This window comes from Chelonia mydas, chromosome 6 (assembly GCF_015237465.2).
Source record: "Chelonia mydas isolate rCheMyd1 chromosome 6, rCheMyd1.pri.v2, whole genome shotgun sequence".
Lineage (NCBI taxonomy): Eukaryota > Metazoa > Chordata > Testudines > Cheloniidae > Chelonia > Chelonia mydas.
The window spans coordinates 18,287,536-18,306,213 of record NC_051246.2 but is presented as its reverse complement, the minus strand read 5'-3'; the positions used below and the strand labels follow the sequence as shown (position 1 = coordinate 18,306,213).

Sequence of the window (18,678 nt, the reverse complement as noted above, 5' to 3'; positions counted from 1 at the left end):
TGACTTCACTAGAGCAATGATGATTCATACCAGCTGAGGACTTGGCCTGGCATCCTTTTCCCCCTTTAGCTCCCTCCAGCTGGGACAGCCTCCTCCTCTCCAATGCAACCAGCAGCCGGGCTCTCCTTCAAATCCCACTTCCCAGTCCTCTCCCTTTGGCCCCATCCCCCACTCACCTCACTCCCCTCATCACCCTTCGACTGAGCTCCCAGTGCGATCTCACCATAAACAAGCCTGTTCATGTGAATGGAAAATGGGATTCCTCCCTATACCAACTCTAACAAGCCTCCTGCCAACCCCCACCACTTGGACCAGGCTGTGGTACCCTTTATTCCCACTGAGCCATACCTTGGATGGCCCACTGACAACGTGTAGAACCAAGAGTGACCCAGTGGGAGTAAGGGCATCAGGACCCAACCCTTTGCTTTGATATCCCATCCCTTCATTCCCCCATCCACTCCAACCATTTGAATTTTTTCCATTTCAGTTGTAAGCTTTCTGGAGACGGGATCATGCTGTGTCTGCAAAGGGCCTTGCACAGCAAGAGAGCAACGTGAGGAATAACAGCAACTGTCAACGTCTCATCATCATAACAGCCCATTTTACAACGACGCAATGACAGACAAGCTGGTAGAGTCTTTCCTTTTCAGACTATTTCCTGATCTGCAGAGCGTCTCCTTGTATCTGTTTTTGCTGCCCCGCCTCTAACAGTGTTCACCCGGCTCCTGTTCGTACTGTACCTACCACAATGGGCACCTGGTCTATGATAAGGGCCCCTGTGTGCTAGGGTAACATAAATAATAATCAAAATAATAATTATGGCATGGAGGGAGGGGCCTTCCTAACCAGATCTGGGCAAATAATGGATTTTTTTATTTGCTGGAAATTCTGAGTAATTGGTCCCCGGAGTGGGGGAGTGGGGGTGGAGGCAGGAAGGGATTTGATTCAGTTTGAACCAAAAATAAAAAAAATCTGCAAATCAAAATGTTCACACAGAACTATTTTTCATAGATTCCAAGGCCAGAGGAGACCACTATGATTATCTAGTCTGACCTCCTGTGTAACACAGGCGAGAGAACTGCCCCAAAATCATTCCTAGAGCTTTTTTTTTTTTTTTTTTAAACATCCAATCTTGATTTACACATTGCCAGTTTGGGGTAGAATGAAGTGTCTGGATCATTTAAAAATGGTTTTGATGTTTTTTTTAAAACATAAAATTAAAGGAAAGTTGGAAGAAAAGTCATTTTGAACCAAAAAATTGGAACATTTCAATTTTCTCTGAATTTTTAAAGTATATTTTTTTCCTGACTGAAAACAATTTGGTGAAAATAACATGAACTTATGAAAGGTTTTGGAGTTATCGAATTTTCGTTGTATGCCATAAAAAGTTGCCGATGAATAATTTCACCCAGTTGTGCTCCTGACCCCTGTTGGGTCACCAGTGTATGCCCTGGAGCATGAGAATGGAGATCCATTCCTCAGATCATTTCATCCTAGCAAGCAGTACGGCAGATGCTGTTCTGACGCAGACAGTGCTTCTGACAAACTGGGGTTAGACTTTAAAGGATGCAAAAGTACCTGGCAGAGACCAGGGAGATGAAGTAGTGGGTGAGCTCTGGGGTTTATGGGAAATAACCCATCTTCGCATTGACTGGAAATCCAATCCATGCCTTCCTGTTTGGCATCTATTGCTATGACCCTCAATCTCCTGTGAAGGACTTCTCCCTGATTTCTAGCATTTTAATTCTGTTCCTCGACCCCTTTCTCCCATCCCAATGCTCTGGCACCCTGTTTGTTTAAAGATTGGGGCCAAAGTTATCTTTCTTATTTCTAAATTGTATCCACATTGTGTAGCTCGATTTCCCTGCTTGTTCTCTCTGTTCCGGATGCCTCACTTTCTTTCCCACAATCTCAGAGTGAGAGCCTTCTCCTTTGCATCTGCTGCCAGCTTTCCTGTAACTCTCCACTGCATCATCTCTTAGCTGAAAGCGCTTCCTTCCCCCACCATACTAATGATAAAGGCTCTGGGAAACCAGCACTCAGGACACTGAAAACCATTCTATGAAACACTGTTATTCGAGAAGAAAGGATGGAATACAGGGATAAGAACCTTCCTTTCTCCATCTAGTCTGTCAGTTCTTCTGGGCAGGAAGTGTCTCTCACTATGGGTTTGTGCAGCACCTAGCACAATGGGGATACAGAACACAAATACTAACAATGTATCACACACCTTCCTGGCATCACATAGTGAGTTTCCTGGCAGCAAGGCATGAACCGCATGCAGTCAACAGCCCTGTATAGAACAAGAATCGTTCCTGCACAAATGCAGCCTGAGCCACCCAGGTGGAAATGATCATCTCTGAATCTTTGAGATTCCTGACCTCTCTGAGTTGACTCTGCAGCACGGAACAGAATCTGCTCCTGCAGCCACGGAAACACGCTGCATTCAACAGGGGGTTGCGTGCACACACGGTAAGGTAGCGTGAGCACGAATACACCTTTGAGGATTAAAACAAAGTCAGGGCTCTCCCAGAGCCTTGCCGCTTTGCCTCGCGGGGAAAGGAGGACAAAGACAGCAGTGACTCGGGAAATTGTTCTGATTCTGCTGATGAGGAACTGAGACCGCGCATTGACTTAGCCTATCTGTGTCCCTTTGGGCAGAATTTGGAAATAGAGCGCACAACTATTCCTGGCCTCATTTTCCTCCGCACGCCAGGCCTGATGATTTGCTAGTCAGACTTCATTGCACACACAAGAATTTCCTGAATCCTCATTGCTGGGAATGACTGATCTCTCTTTTCAGCTCCACTTAGCTTATTCTGGGGGTACTGTGTCTTTCATTTTCTTTCCCTCCTTGTTATTCCCACTCGTTACAAGACTTTCCCTTGCTAGGACTTTCGTCACCCAAAGATCTTTAAGAACACAAATGGATAAAGTCCTCCCACACGCTAGGATGAGTGTCATTATCCACAGGCAGGAGGCCAGGCACAAGAACATAAACTCACCAATTAATTAACTAATTAATAATTAAGAGGAGCCATGACTGAGTGGTTAAGGTGCTTGATTACAACCCTGAAGGACGTGGGTTCGAGTCTCGCTTGATCTCACAGTGAAAGGCCACCTCCAGTTCACTGAGCTGCAGAATGGGTAGCTGGCCCATTGGGTTAAGGCAGCCAAAGGCAATTGGATGTGATCACTCCTTTGTGCATGAAATTAACATGATTTAACTGCATCAGCCCAATGAGCCATTGGCTCAGGGGAACTTTGATTGTGCTGTGAAGACAAGCCTGGAGAGGTTAAAGGCCTGTTCCAAAGCTCTCTACAGTCAGTGGGAGCCTTTCCATTGACTCCAGCGAGCATTGGATCATCTCAGGTATTTTGCCCAAGACCTAACAGCAAGCGAGCTCCTGACTCCCAAGCCTGGGCTTTCATTCAGCCTCTTCAGACCATTCTGCTTCTCCTTCTGCTGAATGATATCCCGGTGGGCTCAGCAGAGTCCGAGGACTGAAGGGGAATTTGCACCAGCTGGGGATCTGGCCCATTGACTCCCATGGAGTGACACAGCTTTACATCAGCTGGGGATCTGGCCCACTGGGCTTACATGGGACTGCAGAAAGATGCTACTCAGCATGAGTAAGTCTTTGAGACGCTAACTGTTTTCTGTAGCTTAGCAGCATGGCCCAGAGTGGATCCTATTTCCTGCTGACTTCCCTGCCCTCCCCCATATCACCTCAGTTCTCCAAAGCCTTAGTCTCTTTGCACCTGCATCTCTGCATAACGGCCCCTCGAGCTCTGTGTGTCAGATCAGCTAGGCGCAGACAGAGGCTCCTTTTTGAGAGGAATCTAGAGGAGTTGGAGCAGGGCCAGGCTTAGAAAAACCACAGCTTGGCTTTGACCCATGATCAGAAGTGGGAGGCAGGATGTGGACTAAACCAAGGTCCATGGAATGGAAAAAAAGGGACCTTAATTCAGGAATGTTCATGATGTGCTTGGATATGATGAGTGCCAGAGAAAAGCCAGTGAAATATACACACACAGAGGAACATTCGCAGGGAGGATGTGTTTACGGCATATGCACCATGGAGATAATAGATCATTATCATCATTATCCGCACTTCTATAACCCTTTTCACTTAAGGCTGTTGTATTGCTTTAAGTTTTTTGTATTATTATCATGATTATTAATTATTATTATTGTTGACGATTGAAAAATTTCCACCAAAATGTTTTTCCAACGGAAAACTGGGTTTCTGACTGATTAATTTGTGAGTGTGTGTAAAGTCTCTGCTTTCCTTTTTTATCTTTTTTTTAAATATTTTTTCCTCAGAAAACTGAACATTTTTGGCTGAAACCCATTTTTTTCATTTTTGACAAAAATCAAAGTTTTCCATGGGAAAAGTTCATAGATTCGTAGACTCCAAGGCCAGAAGGGACCACTATGATGGCCTAGTCTGACCTCCTGTATAACACAGGCCATAGAACTTCCCCAAAATCATTCCTAGAGCTGAGTTTTTAGCAAAACAACCAACCTTGACTAAAAGAAAAGGAGTACTTGTGGCACCTTAGAGACTAACCAATTTATTTGAGCATAAGCTTTCGTGAGCTACAGCAATTGTCAGTGCTGGAGAACCACCACGACCCTTGGTAAATTGTTCCAGTGGTTAATTTCTCTCACTGTTAAAAATTTACACCTTAGTTCCAATCTCAATTTGCCTACCTTCAACTTTCAGCCATTGGACCATGTTCTACCATTCTCTGCTAGACTTAAGAGCCCGTTATTAAATATTTGTTCGTTATAGACTGTGATCAAGTCACCTGTTAACCTTCTCTTTGTTAAGCTAAATAGATTGAGTTCCTTGAATGTATCACTATAAGGCATGTTTTCTAATCCTTAAATCATTCTCATAGCTCTTCTCTGAACCCTCTCCAATTTATCAACATCCTTCTTGAATTGCGGATACATGAACTGGGCACAGCATTCCAGCGGTGGTCACACCAGTGCTAAATACAGAGGTGAAATAAACTCTCCACTCCTCCTCATGATTTTTGGCTTATGGTGGCATGATCATCTCAAGCAGTTTGAAATGCTGTGAGCCAGATCCCTGGCCTTTTCTCTGAGCTCTTCAGACAAGGCAAAGAAGCCAGAACTTGCCCTAAAGGAGAAGCTAGGAGATTTATCTAGTGTGCAGGAACCCCCAGGTGGCAAAGAACCACCGGCTTCCCAAATCAGGGGCAAATAGGGGTCTTGCTTAGGGTGGGAGGGAGTAGGGACAGAAGGGTCTATAGAAGTTGACTCTTGTTGGTGGGCACACAGAGGTTCAGAGATTAAATGACTTGCTCCAGGACTCATAGAGAATTAGTGGCAGAGCTCAGAATCAAGAACTCTGGATATCCAGTCCCTGTTCTATATGCCAGACCAGCAACTCTCAACTAATTTGGGGGGAGCGGGGGGGCGGGTCTGTGACCCACCAAACAGCTGAAAATTCATCCCATCACCAACTGTGTTTCAAAAGCGACTGTGACTTAGATTTTAACCAAACCATAGGTGCAGCATGGCCAATCCAAGTCTTCAAAAAATAACCACCACGCCCCATATAATGAAATTGGCTTAAAAATCATGAGATTCTTTTTTTTAAAAAATCCATTTTAGGTTCTTTAGATTTCCTTTCTCATTTATGAACTTTTTGGTCGCATTTTCAAGCTTTTCTCCTCAACTGTGAGCGTTAGCAACTTACTTTGCAATGAAAGCTGAGATTCTCCCCAAATAACATGACTCCAGGAGCTTGGAGTTGAAGAAAAACAACTACTTTTGCAAGACTGGCAATCAAATCATGAGAATTGACAACACTCACTAGAACCATAGAGTTTAAGGCCAGAAGGGACCACCAGGTTATCTGGTCTGGCCTCCTGCAGATCACAGGCCACCATCACCCCTTACCACCTGCACATTAAACCCAGCAATCGGAATTGGACCAAAGTCTTACAGCCCACAGGATACTAGACTGTTATGTGCCACAGGCAGAGAATAGGAAGGACCGAGGTGCCCCAGTCCCCAAGGCCCCTGCAGTGGCAGGGAAATGATTAAGTGAGATACACCCAGAAAATCCTGGCAAGTGACCCCACCCGCGTGCTGCAGAGGAAATTGAAATCCCCACGGTCACTGCCAATCTGACCTGGAGGAAGACTCCTTCCCATCCCCACAGGTGGTGAGCAGTCAGAGCCTGAGCACATGAACAAGCACGAGTCAGCCAAGCACCTGAGAGAGAGAATGGTAGGCACCACACCTCATAGCCCTCTGAACCCACTGTCCCACTTCCAGTCATGGCCATCCTTGATGCCTCAGAGGAAGGAGATACAAAACCTCCCAGAACACACTGCGGTGGGATCTCTTCCTGACCCCTGCAGGTGGCTCGCTGAAACCCTGAAGCATGAGTTTTAGGAGCAGAAGATGTAAACCGAAGTGAGACCCAAAGCTCTGGAGCCCAGCCCCCCACCACCACAGGCAACCCTGTCATACAATCACACTCATACATTAGGCCAGCTCTCTCTCAAAATAAATTAAGAGGTTTGCCCCCACAACTTCTATGGGGAGGCTGTTCCAGAACAACACCCCTCTGATATTTAGAAACCTTCTAATTTCTGGCCTGAATTTATTCATGTTGATGAGGCACATTGGGTCAGATCCTCTGCTGTGGTGTTGAACTGCATAACTCTGTTGAAGCTGGTGAAAACCAGCTGAGGATCTGACCTCGTATGTATTCACTAGGTTGTCAATTCCTTTCACTTAAACTCCACTAGAGATGTTGGAGAAGGGGGAATCCATGGATGACTTTCTTCTGTTTTTCATTGAAATGTTGCAATTTTCCAAGCAGGGACAGTGCTGGTAGGAAAATGGAAACATTTACCCATCTTTTGTCAAAATCAACATCAGAATTTTCCACCCAGTTCTAGCCACAAACCAGTTAGGATGGGTCATGACCCACTTCTGGAGGGTGTCTCACAGGCTGAGAACCTAGGCATCTGGTGGTAAGCTACTCCCTGGCATGCAGATAGCTACTCTTGGACCATCACTATATAGACTAGGTTTGGTGGGGTTCCTTGCATTTTCTTGGCTCTGCTGCCCTATGTAATCAAAGTGACCAAATAATTGACACGCCACAGGCCCTGATCCCACAAACACCTAGGTATGGGCTTCACATTAACCATGGGACAACTCACAAGCTTAAAGTTAAGCAGGTGCCTAAGTGTTTGCAGAATCGGCACCTGGTTCGTTGTGACTGAATTGTCCTTCATGTTCAGAGTGTGTTTGGCAGGGGGAGGACAAATAAAACAGATATTTAGGTTCCTAATTCCCATCAACCTAACTCCCAAGGTATTTGGGGGCCTGATCCTCAGCTGGTGTGAATCATCATTTTTTTGTTTACACCAGCTGCAGCTCTGACCCACGCAGGCAAAGCCACATGGAAGGGCTCCAATAACCCAGCATGTGGACTGCCTGGATTGTATCCACACAAGGCAATCTGTGCACCAGGCTGCAGACACGCTCTGGAACCGCACTGGAGCCGCTGCTGGGAAATGAAGTGAGACTCTCCAGTGTGTTCAGTTAAGTCCTCCTCCTCGGGGAATCACAAGCGCTAACCCAGTTAGTCACTCATCAGGGAGAGTGGCTACAATAACCCAGTGACACAAACATGTCAGCAAGTGGCGCAGACTCCTCGTGCCACTGCAGCCAGAGCTCAAGAGTGAACTGGGCAGCCAGGCACCCGTCATTTAAAGCGCCCTTGGGTGACAGTCCTGTGTAGCCTGGGCCCCCTGTTGAGGGACACTGTCATGTGTTAGATACGGGGTGATGACCTGATAAGAGTCTGGAAGGATGGACAAGGGATCCCATGGATGGCAGATGAGGGAGTGGGAGAGATTGCTTCCAGAAGTCAGCTGTGCTGAGACAAAGAGTTACGGCCTGCCACTGAGAAAGGAGACATTGCAGCTACAGATATAAAAGCAAACCTTAGAACGGTGAGGTCAGCTGGGCAGTGGAACTAACCAGCTGCCCAAGCCCGGCTGAGGTTATCCCAGTGGCCCATGCCAGTCAGAGACTGCCTAGGTTATCCACTCCCTCCTCCGACTCCTACCCAGCATCAGGCGCAAACACCCGGCTCTGTCTGCTGACGGGTTTCCAGGAGGAGAGGCATTTTGGAGGTGGATCCATGGGGGTATAAGCAGTGTCACATTCGCCCGTCACATAATGGACCAGAACTTGTGGCCGCAACCTCTGTGCCCTGCAGCAATATTAATGTAGTCGATCACCATGGACACCCGTGGTTCCCATTCCCAGCCCCCAGACAGACAGACCTACACTTCTGGCTGCCCCTCTCACTGACTACTCCTGGACTCTGGATCCCTGACCCCCTACTGCTTGGCTCCATGGATCCCTTCCTGTCACCCAGTTAACTCTCCCTTGTTGGAAGAGCTGCCGAGCAACAGGCAGCTGCTGGCAGGTCCCAGCTGGTCAGGGAGCCAGAAAACAAAATGCCGGGCGCGTGGCTGCAACAAAATGGCCGACTGCACAGCGGAAATGCTGAACTCCAGAATCCCTCAAGGCCTGGCTGAAGAGGATGGGGCAGTTCACACCTATTTTTTCAGGCTCTCGGCACACTCAGGTAAAGCCTTCACGTGCCGTTTCTTTTCTCCAGAGCCATCCAGTCTTTTGGGGTTTAGTTCTGATTATAAGCTGATTTAAGCTGTTGCCAGTAGCCTCAGGCGACAGAGCAGTGGGGGATCAATCATCAGCCATAGAGAATCCCACTGAGATACTGCCAAGCAAGGAAACTGACTGGCAAAAGCAGACTGACTAAAAGAACAAAAAAGATACCAGGTCATAATGTCCATCTCTGCAGTAACTGTAGTGAGTACGTCACACTGCAAAAAACCCACAGCAGCCGCAAGTCTCAGAGCTTGGGTCAACTCAGTTGGGCTCAAGCTAGGGGGCTAAAAATAGCAGCGTAGATGTTCCCCCTCAGGCTGCATCCCAGGCTTTGAGACGCTCCCTCCTCTCTGGGTTTCAGAGCCCGGATTCCAGCCTGAGCAGGAATGTCCACACACCTATTTTTAGCCTTAAAGCACAATTCCAAATCAATTGACCCTGTAGTGTTGAGCCCTGCGAGCCTGAGTCAGCTGCCTCAGGTCTTTTTTTGCAGTGTAGACGTACCCTCAGGCAGGAATTTCTGCACTGGTGATGCTTGGTTCCCATCGCTGGTATTATCCTCACGACCTGAAGGGTTAGAAACACTCTTCTTTTTAAATGACAGCCGTGACTCTGGAGCAATGGGGTGAATGCCGGGACAGCGGAACCCTGGGATGCAAGCAGGGGCTTTGGTTGTAACCAGGTGAGATGGGACCAAACACAGCAAAGCAAAAGCTAGGCTAGACAGCAGGAAATTGCCTGCTGCAGGAGAGAGCTGTACGACTTTGCAGTTACCTCTCAAGCAAAAGTTCAGTTCACACCAGCTGAGGATCTGGTCCATAGACACAAATTTTCAAAAGCAGCCACTGACACTGAGTGCCCAGTGTGAGGCTGCTACAGGGCCCCAGGTCTTAGCCACCACAGCTCCAACGGGCTGTGTCCAGTTGTGCGCCCAAAAACGGAGTACGTAGCGGCAACTTTTGCAGCTGTCAGAATCAGAGATGGAAGAGCCCGTGCGCGCCTCATTATTAAATCCACCGATGCCAACAGACTGTGCCCTTAGAAAATGGCAGGTGGATGCCCAGCTGCCTTTTGATTTGCAGGCAGCTGCTCTAATTCGTGCCCGCGCCTGATGGTGCGTGAAAAAAATGACAGCATCACCAGCAAGGCTGGTTTTAAAAAATCAGGTCACTTCATCCACTTCCAGACAGCACAGGTCTAGCCCCTGCTTCCCTGAGTGCTCTGTTCCTTCCAATTATTCCAAGCAACAGGACTTCCCCTGGGAGGCAATTCCATAGCTTAATAAATCTCATTGTTAACATTGCTTTATTTTAGGCTAAACACTCTTATCTCATTCCCTCTGGGTAAGCTATGCCCCTAGGGCCTTGTATCATTTTAGTTTTGTCTCCTTCACTCTAACCTTGCTGGCTTTCCCAGGATCTTTGTTGATATAACATATACCAACAAACCATTTTATGGAGGGTTTTTAGCAGGGAGTAGACAGTTTGGCTGAGCTAGAGACTCTCCGGCTGTGAATGCTTTGATGTTTATCACTAGAAATGCTATGCTGTCTGAATTAATTATTCTACTTCCTCACTGCAGGGGATGTAGGCTGATGGCTAAAGTCAGGGTATTTCCACTGCGATGGGAAGAAATGGTTTTCTTTGGCCGGGGAAAGGACACAACACAGAAAAATCGCTGGCCGGCGCCCGGTGTCTTAAAACGGACTGCACACAGCAAATCTGATCTGATCCTTATCCCCTTATTACCACCCCATGTTATCCACATCAGGATGGCCCAGTGCTTAGGCTACTAGCCTGTGACTCAGGAAACCCTGGTTCAATTTCTTATTCTGCCACAAGCTCCCTCAATGACCTGGAATAGGTCACTTTGACTCTCCATTCCCCCTCTGCAGAATGGGTACAATAGCACATCCCTACCTCCTGAGGTGTCTGTGGGGATAAATATATTAATGACTGTGAAGTATCCAGATGCTATGGTGATGGGGGCCGTATATACATATTTAATCCACCTTCGCGGTAACTGTCAGCCAGAGGAAGATATTCAGCATTTGGCACCTTCTGTACAATATGATGACATATTTCTGCTCTTGTGCTAAGATGGCGCCAATGGACAGATCAGAGTGAAGGTTTTCTTAACGCAATTGTAAAGAACAGCAAACTATTGTCTGTAAAGGTCAAAGGAAAAATGGATCCCCGGTATAACTGTTGACTTCAAGGGGTTTCTGTAACCTGCTGTTAATTTGAGAGATTGTGCAGAAAATGCGTTATGTACTTGCTATATTCCAGAATGCAAGATCCTTTCCATATGGACCAATATATATTGAAATATAGATACATAATATTGTTTTATAATATATTTATTATTCATTGTCTCTAAGCATATTGAAGAGGCTATAATAAGGCTAAGACCCATGGGAGTTAGGTGCTTAAACACCTTAAAAACCTAGCCCTACGTGTTACCATGAAAGCTATGTTATGTTGTTAGGGATATAAAATGCATTTAAAAGATAGAATTAATCCTTTTCTTGCCAAATATAATACCTAACTCAACAACACCAATTATACAGAAACAGGGGAGGGTAGGTGATTTTTCTACAAATGACTAAAATGGACATCACACCTGGCATTAATCTCACAGTGTGATGTTTAGTTTAATAATGATTTGAGGAAAGAGAGCAAGTATTATTGTTGTTAATCATTTCCACAGCGCTGGAGTTTTATACAACAGATTCCTGCCCCCAAAGCGCATATTAATCTGATTGTTGATGTATTGATTTTGTTAAATGAGTGATGCCATGTTTATATCGGGATACCTTCATCGAGTGCGCCAAAGTCAATAGGACAGACACGGCCAGTAGTTTCTTACTCTGAGATGATTTCATGGAAACGGATGATCAGAAGAAAATGTCGAGGAAAGCATTGCCAGAATTGAATCCTATTATTATTTCTTAAATATCCGATCGTGGCTTTGCTGATGCAGTATAATGAGCCTGATCCTTAGCAGGTGTAAATCAACACACTCAATGTAGCTAGATCAGTTTTACCATAAAAGGATTTGGTCCCTTGAGACTTCACTGCATCAATAAAGCCATTGCAGGATAGTTAAGAAATAACAATAGGACTGGATTCTAGCAACAATTGTTTTCTTCTGAATGGTCTCCAGTGATTAAGAATAAAGGACAGAACTCAACAGACACATGGTGATCTGGGGCAGGGGGGCGGGGGTTAAAGTCGGGCTATTAATAATAATTAATTCGTTGTGAATTTAGTGCTGGGAAAAGGCTCTAAATTTACAGCCCTGGAGACTGAATTCGTCTAGTTATGCAGGTTCAGTAAGGGACCAGCAATAGGGCTCAATGCTGATCTTTAGGGCTATGGAAGTGCAGGCTTCTTTCCATCTACTGAGCGAGGGGGACAACCAGCAGCAATTGTGATGGGGCAGGGGGGAAGAAGAGGTTGTGACATGGAAACTGTCTCACTGGGAAGTGGGATGAGACTCTCCCTCTCCCCCCGTCCAACAAAAATAATAAATTCATTTCCCATAAAATCCTCATCAGCATTCATTTCCCAGGGCCACGCCCGCAGATCACTTTAAGAGAAGACTGCTTTAAGAAAAGGTGCCATGCCCCCAGTTACACAGGGCTGCAGCGAGCAGCAAATAACCTGATTAAGAAATAAAACAGGCCGTGGCAGTTGGCACAGTTACACAGGAAACAAACAATACCACAATAATAGGTCAATCAATAGTAACAGTCTGAACAAGAGGATTTATATGCTGGCTGGGGCGGAGATCTGTTTTGTATAAATTGCCACACGCATTTCTGGGGCTGGGTGAATAATAAATAATGATGCTGATGCTATATGGTGCTTTGATTAATTTAATTAGGGGCCAGATCCCCGGCTAGTGTAAATGGCCATAGCGCCAGCTCTTGGGTAGCGCTATGCTGATTTACACCAGCTGTGCGCCTGGCCCTTCATCTGGAAAACGCTTGGTCCTCTCAGCCTGAAGGATGCCCAAAGGGACTGCGATGTGTGGGGAGCAGGAAGGGCCTCCCTGAAGCAATCAGTTCTGCACTGGGGACCCCGACAGAAATTGCTCGGGTGCCTTGTCCTCACTAGATCGCGCTACATGGGGCCCGGCTGTTCTACGCTTAGGTGGTATCCGGAGAAGAAAGGGCGATGGCTGCTCCTGGGGGTGCTCTGATATTGATAGCAAGACCCCCACAGCAGAGCATAACAGTAATGTAACACCTCTGCACCTCGCCCGCGTCCTCTGGAACATGCCCCTCTGTGTGAGAATGCCCATTTCTAGAGCCACATCTCTCTGGCAAGCCCACTGCGAGCCTGTCCCTCTGCCCGAGTAACCATCCCCTGGCCTCGCTGATACGGCTCCACCTTCAGTCTCACCTCCCTCTGTGCCAGACGGAGCCCCCCAGTTCCACCTCAGGACCCCATGGCCACCCTTCCCTATCCCAGCTCTGTCTCCAGGAGTGAGGGGGACAGGAGCTTATCTAGACTGGCTGCCGCACAAGGGTCAGGGTTAGGTGCCACGCTAAGCTGGACTGGACAGCATTTCTGCAGGCAGGAAAGAACAGGATATCCCCAGCCAGGTCTCTTCCCTCCCACCAGCCCTTGCTGGGGTATTTGCTGGGAAGGGATGAGGGGGCTGGCTCTGTGGGGTGCCATGTGTCCTGGGAGGGGGCGGAGGGAATGAGGAAGTGGGTGAAGAAGAGGGGATGGGGCCTCACATCTCGCCCACCTGACGGCAGCTTAGAGACCTTCCCCCCGCTGTGCCTATGATGTGGGAGAAGGGAAGACTTCAGTCCCCAGACCTACCCCAGCTGAGGGCCTGGCCCAGAGTGTGTGCAATGCAGAAGGCTGAGAGGAAGGGGCAGATCCTACAACAGTGCTTTGGCCGGAGAGCTCGGCCAAGAGGCTCAACCCATGGGGATCCTGGTCCAGAGAGAAGGTAACGAAGGGGGGGGTGGAGAGAGGGCTGGGTACCTTGTCTGGGCGCCATCAGGAAAAGAGCCACCAGAGATACCCACAGCACGTCCATCACTGTCACTGGCACAGGCTGCAGGGTGATCGCATTATAGGCTGGGAAGGGAGGGCCAAAACCAGGTTCTTTCGTTCGTTCTCTGTCTGGTGTGTGGCTCCCACACAAGACTCTCTCGCTCTTGTTTTCTGGCTTGTGGTTGCAGTCTCCAGGAAGCCAACTCAGCATCTCAGGGGTGGGGAGGGAGCCCCCAGCACGGTGCTGAAAGGCAGCAGGGGCGGCCGCCACCTCTGCAAAGTGCAGCAAGCCTGAAAGCAATTGGGCCGGGCGAAAGCAAAACTAGGTAATGGAAATGGGTTGCAGGCCACATGTCAGGAGCCGACCCCAAGATTCGCAGGGACCCCAGGCCCAGACCACATGTCAGGATTCATCCGGATCCCCAGGGATCCTCCACACAGGCCGTGTGTCAGGATTGCACCAGCATCCCCAAAGACCCATGCCCAGACTATACCTCAGAATTTGAACTAGGATCTCCAAGGACCCTGCACCCAGATTATGTGTCTGGATTGACCCCGGGATGCCCAGGGACCCCCTTACAGGCTGCATGTCAGGATTCACCCCCGGATGCCCAAGGACCCCGCATCCAGACCGCACCTCCAGATTAGTCTCGGGATGCCCAGGGACCCCGTGCTCAGGCCTCATGTCCAGATTCACCCCAGGATGCCCAGGGTCTCCATTCCCAGACCATGCATTAGGATTCACTCAAGGATCCCCAAGGACCCCACTTGCAGGCTGCGTGCCAGGATTCACCTCGGGATCCCTCGGAATCCTACGCCCAGGTTGTGCATCAGGATGGGCCCCACAATTCCCAGGGACCCCATGCACAGACCATGTGTCAGGAATTGCACCTGGATCCCCAGGGACCCCGCGACCAGACTGCATGTCCGGATTCACACTAGGATCCCCAGGGACAATGACTTTCTGGTCACATGCCCCATCTTGTCTCAAAGCAGTTCCTTCTGCCATGACCCATTCAGCCTCTAGGGGGATCCTTCCCCGGCACTTGTGTTTGCTGCTCCTGGTATTTCACCACATGAGTGGCTGGGTGGGCATATCGCTCATGCCGGCGGGGTTCTGGGCATCCCTCAAGAAGCAGAGCCAGTGCCCTCCTAGGATTGCTGGTCCTGTGGGACTGACAGGAAGGGGCGCTTCTGATGGCACTTTGGTGTGGACGGCACAGCAGTGAGCCTGTCAGGAGCCCTGTTTGAAACCTGACATTCTCCCACTGGCATTCCCGGCATAGCACTCCTCCTGTTCTAGCTTCGGGCATTCAGCACCATTATAGCCACTTCTCGGTCTTCCACCCACTAAGCCGGGTAGACATAGGCTCTAGGGCTTCTTCTGCCCTTCTGAGCCAACCATCCCAGTGGAGCATTGCTAGGTGCACTGTGCTATTTTGACGATGCTAAGCACGGCTCCTTCCACTCCCCCGGGGCTTTCTGCTATCGAGTTTGTTGCTATTCGCTCTGACGTTCCTGCTCACCCATCTGACTGTGGCTAGTCAGGGCTTGATGTGGGGCACGCGAAGCATCTGTCAAAGGGAACTGCTGAAATGTCACACGCAGGACACCTCGGGCATCGGCGCCCCCCTCCCCCGCCGTGCCTCAGATGGCATCAAAACACATGCTCCGTTGAGCTTTACCAGGCTGCCCTCTTGAGGAGGCTCACTGACATGGCATAGAGATGCCAGGGCGCCGGGGCTGCCATGCACAGCTGGGAGAGGCGTGGTGCTGGGGCCGGGGGTTCCCCCGTGGGCTATTTACCACCGCCCTGTGAAAGAAGGAACCGCACTGCAGAAGAGCGACTCACCAGCTGTCATGCCCCCGTGTGGCTGGGCACAGCCTAGCAGGCTCTCTTCCTCTGCCACCCTTTATCCACAGCTCTGCGGTGGTCTGCTTCTTGGGACTCGGCCCTGCAGCCAGAGCATGTATAATCCCACCCCTTCTGGGGTAACAGAGGGTCCAAGAAAACCATCGCCTGGCGGCCTCACGCCAGGTCTTCCACTCTAGGCTGGCCGGTGCTCCTGCCCCTTGTGTCAGGGGGTTTCACCCCAGCTTCACCGTAGCCAGTGGGAGAACCCAGGCCCTTCTTCTACTCCAGGTGCCAGCCCAGGGGCCCTAAAGCAAGCAGCTCATGTCTGCTCCCTCAGACCTGCTGCTTCCTCCCTGGGCTACTTCCTAGCTGAGTCTGTCTCAAGGTCTTTCCCAACTCTACTCCTCTGCACCCTCTTCCCAGGCTCTGCAACAGTCTCACCTGCTCTTGTAGTGAACGACACCTCCCGGGACTTTCTCCCTGGCGGCCCAGCTCCTGTCTGCCTCTCCCCAGGCTTGCTGTGCATCCATGTCTCTCTCCCCCACTGCCTTGGGCCTCTTTGCCTGCAATCAGCCACCCAGCTCCTCCCCAGCTGGACCTGAGAACAGAATTACCCCACCTTCCCTCCAGGTGCAGACAGGTTGGCTATCTGAGTACCCATGCTCCCATTAACCCTCTCTCTGCATGGAAGAGGGCGTACACCCCATCAAACCCACAAACTCAGCCCCTGCGCCAAAGCCCGGGGAAGTAACAGGAATCTGTCCGTTGAGCTCTGTGGACTTTGGATCCAGCCCTGAAAACCTAAAGGATGTGGGTTGCCATTGTGACAGCTGCCCTCCTGGCTGGCACACCAGGAATTGAACTGGGGAACCTCTAGAGCATTTGCAGTAGGAGCTAAAAAGCAAAGGCTCCCTAGCTGGGGCTGTAACAGACACACAGCGGCTATGGCTCAGGCACCGTGGGGGGGTGGGGGTGGGGGGTGGGGAGGGAGGAACATGTAAACCACACTCACCCGCGGGTTACATCATGTTTGGCTGAAAGTGACACTGTGTGAGTGGAGATGGGGATGGCTCCCACAGATGGGTGACATATTCCATCTAGTAAAGCTGCATTAAGCCCCTGATCCTGCTCCCATTGAGGTCAGCTGCTAAACTCCTACGACTCCAGTGACGAAGGATTTGGCCCTGAGAGAACGTTCAGGCTGAGCGCTCGAAAGGGAACACGGTACACATCTATCGAACAATGACTGGTCTAGAGAAGGGAGATCAGGCACTTCTGCTCTCCTTGCCTCCTTAACATAAGAACGAGGGGACACTAGATGAAAGGGGGAAAATTCAAAGCCAGTGAAAGGAAATACTTTCCACACAACATGCCATGAGCCTGTGTAACTCACTGCCACTAGAAGTTGTTGAGGTTCAGAATTGAACAAGCTTCCAAAGGGAATTGGATGTTTATATGGAGATCAAGAACTTCCAGCGTTACCATAATTAGTGATAACAAAAACATTGGCAGGGATATGTTTCAAGGTTTAAGCCAATCTCTATTAAAGACCAGGATGAACTCTGCTTGGGGGCAAATTATCCCACCTCTGCCTCCTGCAGGGTTCTTTCACCTTCCTCTGAAGGGACAGGACAGTGGATTAGATGGACCGTGGCTCTGATCCAGTCTGGCAATTCCTCTGTTCCTAGCTGTGGCAAGCTGCAGGAGAGTTTGCTGTCTGCCTTCATCTCTATAACTAGCATCAGTTCTTGCTGTTCCGTGGGCACCAAGCACTGGTTTTGGGACTGAGATCCCTGACAGAGGGGCTTGCCTGCATGTTGTTTGTGGCCACCTCTCTTCAGGGACTGGGGTATACAAGCTGTACTAATAGCCTGCACTCTGCCTCATTCGAATGAGCGGCTGAGCTGCAAGGCCCTGAAACCTAGGACTGCTCAGCAGAGGGACAACAAAATCTTTTTCACAGGGCATTCAATACTGGGCCCTCCTTGAAGCAAATTAGAGGAGACATCACAGGACAGATACTAAATAATTCCATGCTCCGTAAGAGGCAGCATCAAAAGGAGAAATCACAACATATATCAAACGGTAATAGAAACTCTGGGGGTGTATTTTTTATAGCAGCTGCTGCTGAAATACCAGTGCGAGAGATGACAGCTCCGAGGAAGAGCTGTCTGCCAGATGTCAATCCACATGACCATGTGGCCATACAAACCAACTGGGATTAATTTGCGGAGTTAACTTTACTGAGGCACACTGTCAAAAGGGAATGGATAACTTTGCTGGCGTTTTGCTGGCGAGAGGGGGCTCTGGCTGCACTAGTTACCCATGGCGGGAGGGGGAAATCAGGCAGGATGGGAGAGGTTAGAGTCTGAAGGACTTTAAAAAAATCACAAGGGCCTGATCCTCAACTGTTATCAATCAATGTTGCAGCACTGATTTCAGTGGAGCCATGCTGATGTGCAGCCATGGAAGGTCTGTTCCTAGGCTTGCTGCTTCAGGGCATAAACCAACCTCTAATGGGGGCTGGGAAGATGGTGATCCTACAACTATCAGCAGTCAGGGTCTTGGACCTTCTGAAACACTAGCCGGAGGCAGCACAGATGGCTCCCTGCCCTCATCCAGCGTGGCGATTCCGGTCCTCCTAGGGAGTCTCCTGTCCATTGGCAGGGGAGTTTGGAACGGTGGAGTGCACTGGACTTCCCTGAGAGGAAGGAGGTAGGAAAGGCCCTTCTGAAGAGCCAAAGCTAGGGGCACTGGAGAGAGAGACACAATCTGCAAACCCCATACGGGAAGAAAGGAGGAAAAGGCTTTTGGGGGAGTTGGAAGGCCATGCTACGCACAGCAAGGCTTTGGGTAATGACACCTATTGTGTGTTCTGACACCAGGATGGTGCTGTGCAGCATTCAGGGCAGAAGCCCCATGGCAAAAGGCTCATCTGCAGCTCCATCACCACCTAGGTGTGATGGAGCTGAGGATGGAGCTGAAGGTCCAGTCTGGGCTGAAAATCTATGGATCAGCTTGTCACCTATTTTCTGGCCCCTCCCGCAGGGCTCTCCAGAACGCCTCCGAGACAACTGGGAGTGACTCAGGGTGGTTATTAG

The 18,678-nt window shown here is 49.3% G+C and overlaps 1 protein-coding gene across 4 annotated transcripts in view; it reads right to left on the bottom strand.

Annotated features, from left to right (window-relative positions):
• Positions 1 to 15,507, bottom strand: part of CD6 (CD6 molecule) — a 28,723-nt gene extending 13,216 nt beyond the window's left edge. The window contains exon 1 of one of the 4 annotated variants that reach the window (XM_037899408.2): positions 13,711 to 15,507. In XM_037899408.2, the coding sequence (XP_037755336.1) occupies positions 13,711 to 13,933 (223 nt within the window). In that variant the 5' untranslated portion in view covers positions 13,934 to 15,507. The remainder of the gene's footprint in view (positions 1 to 13,710) is intronic. The other 3 variants (XM_037899409.2, XM_037899407.2, XM_043549594.1) reach the window with 3 other exon arrangements.
• Between the last annotated feature and the right edge of the window lie 3,171 nt (positions 15,508 to 18,678).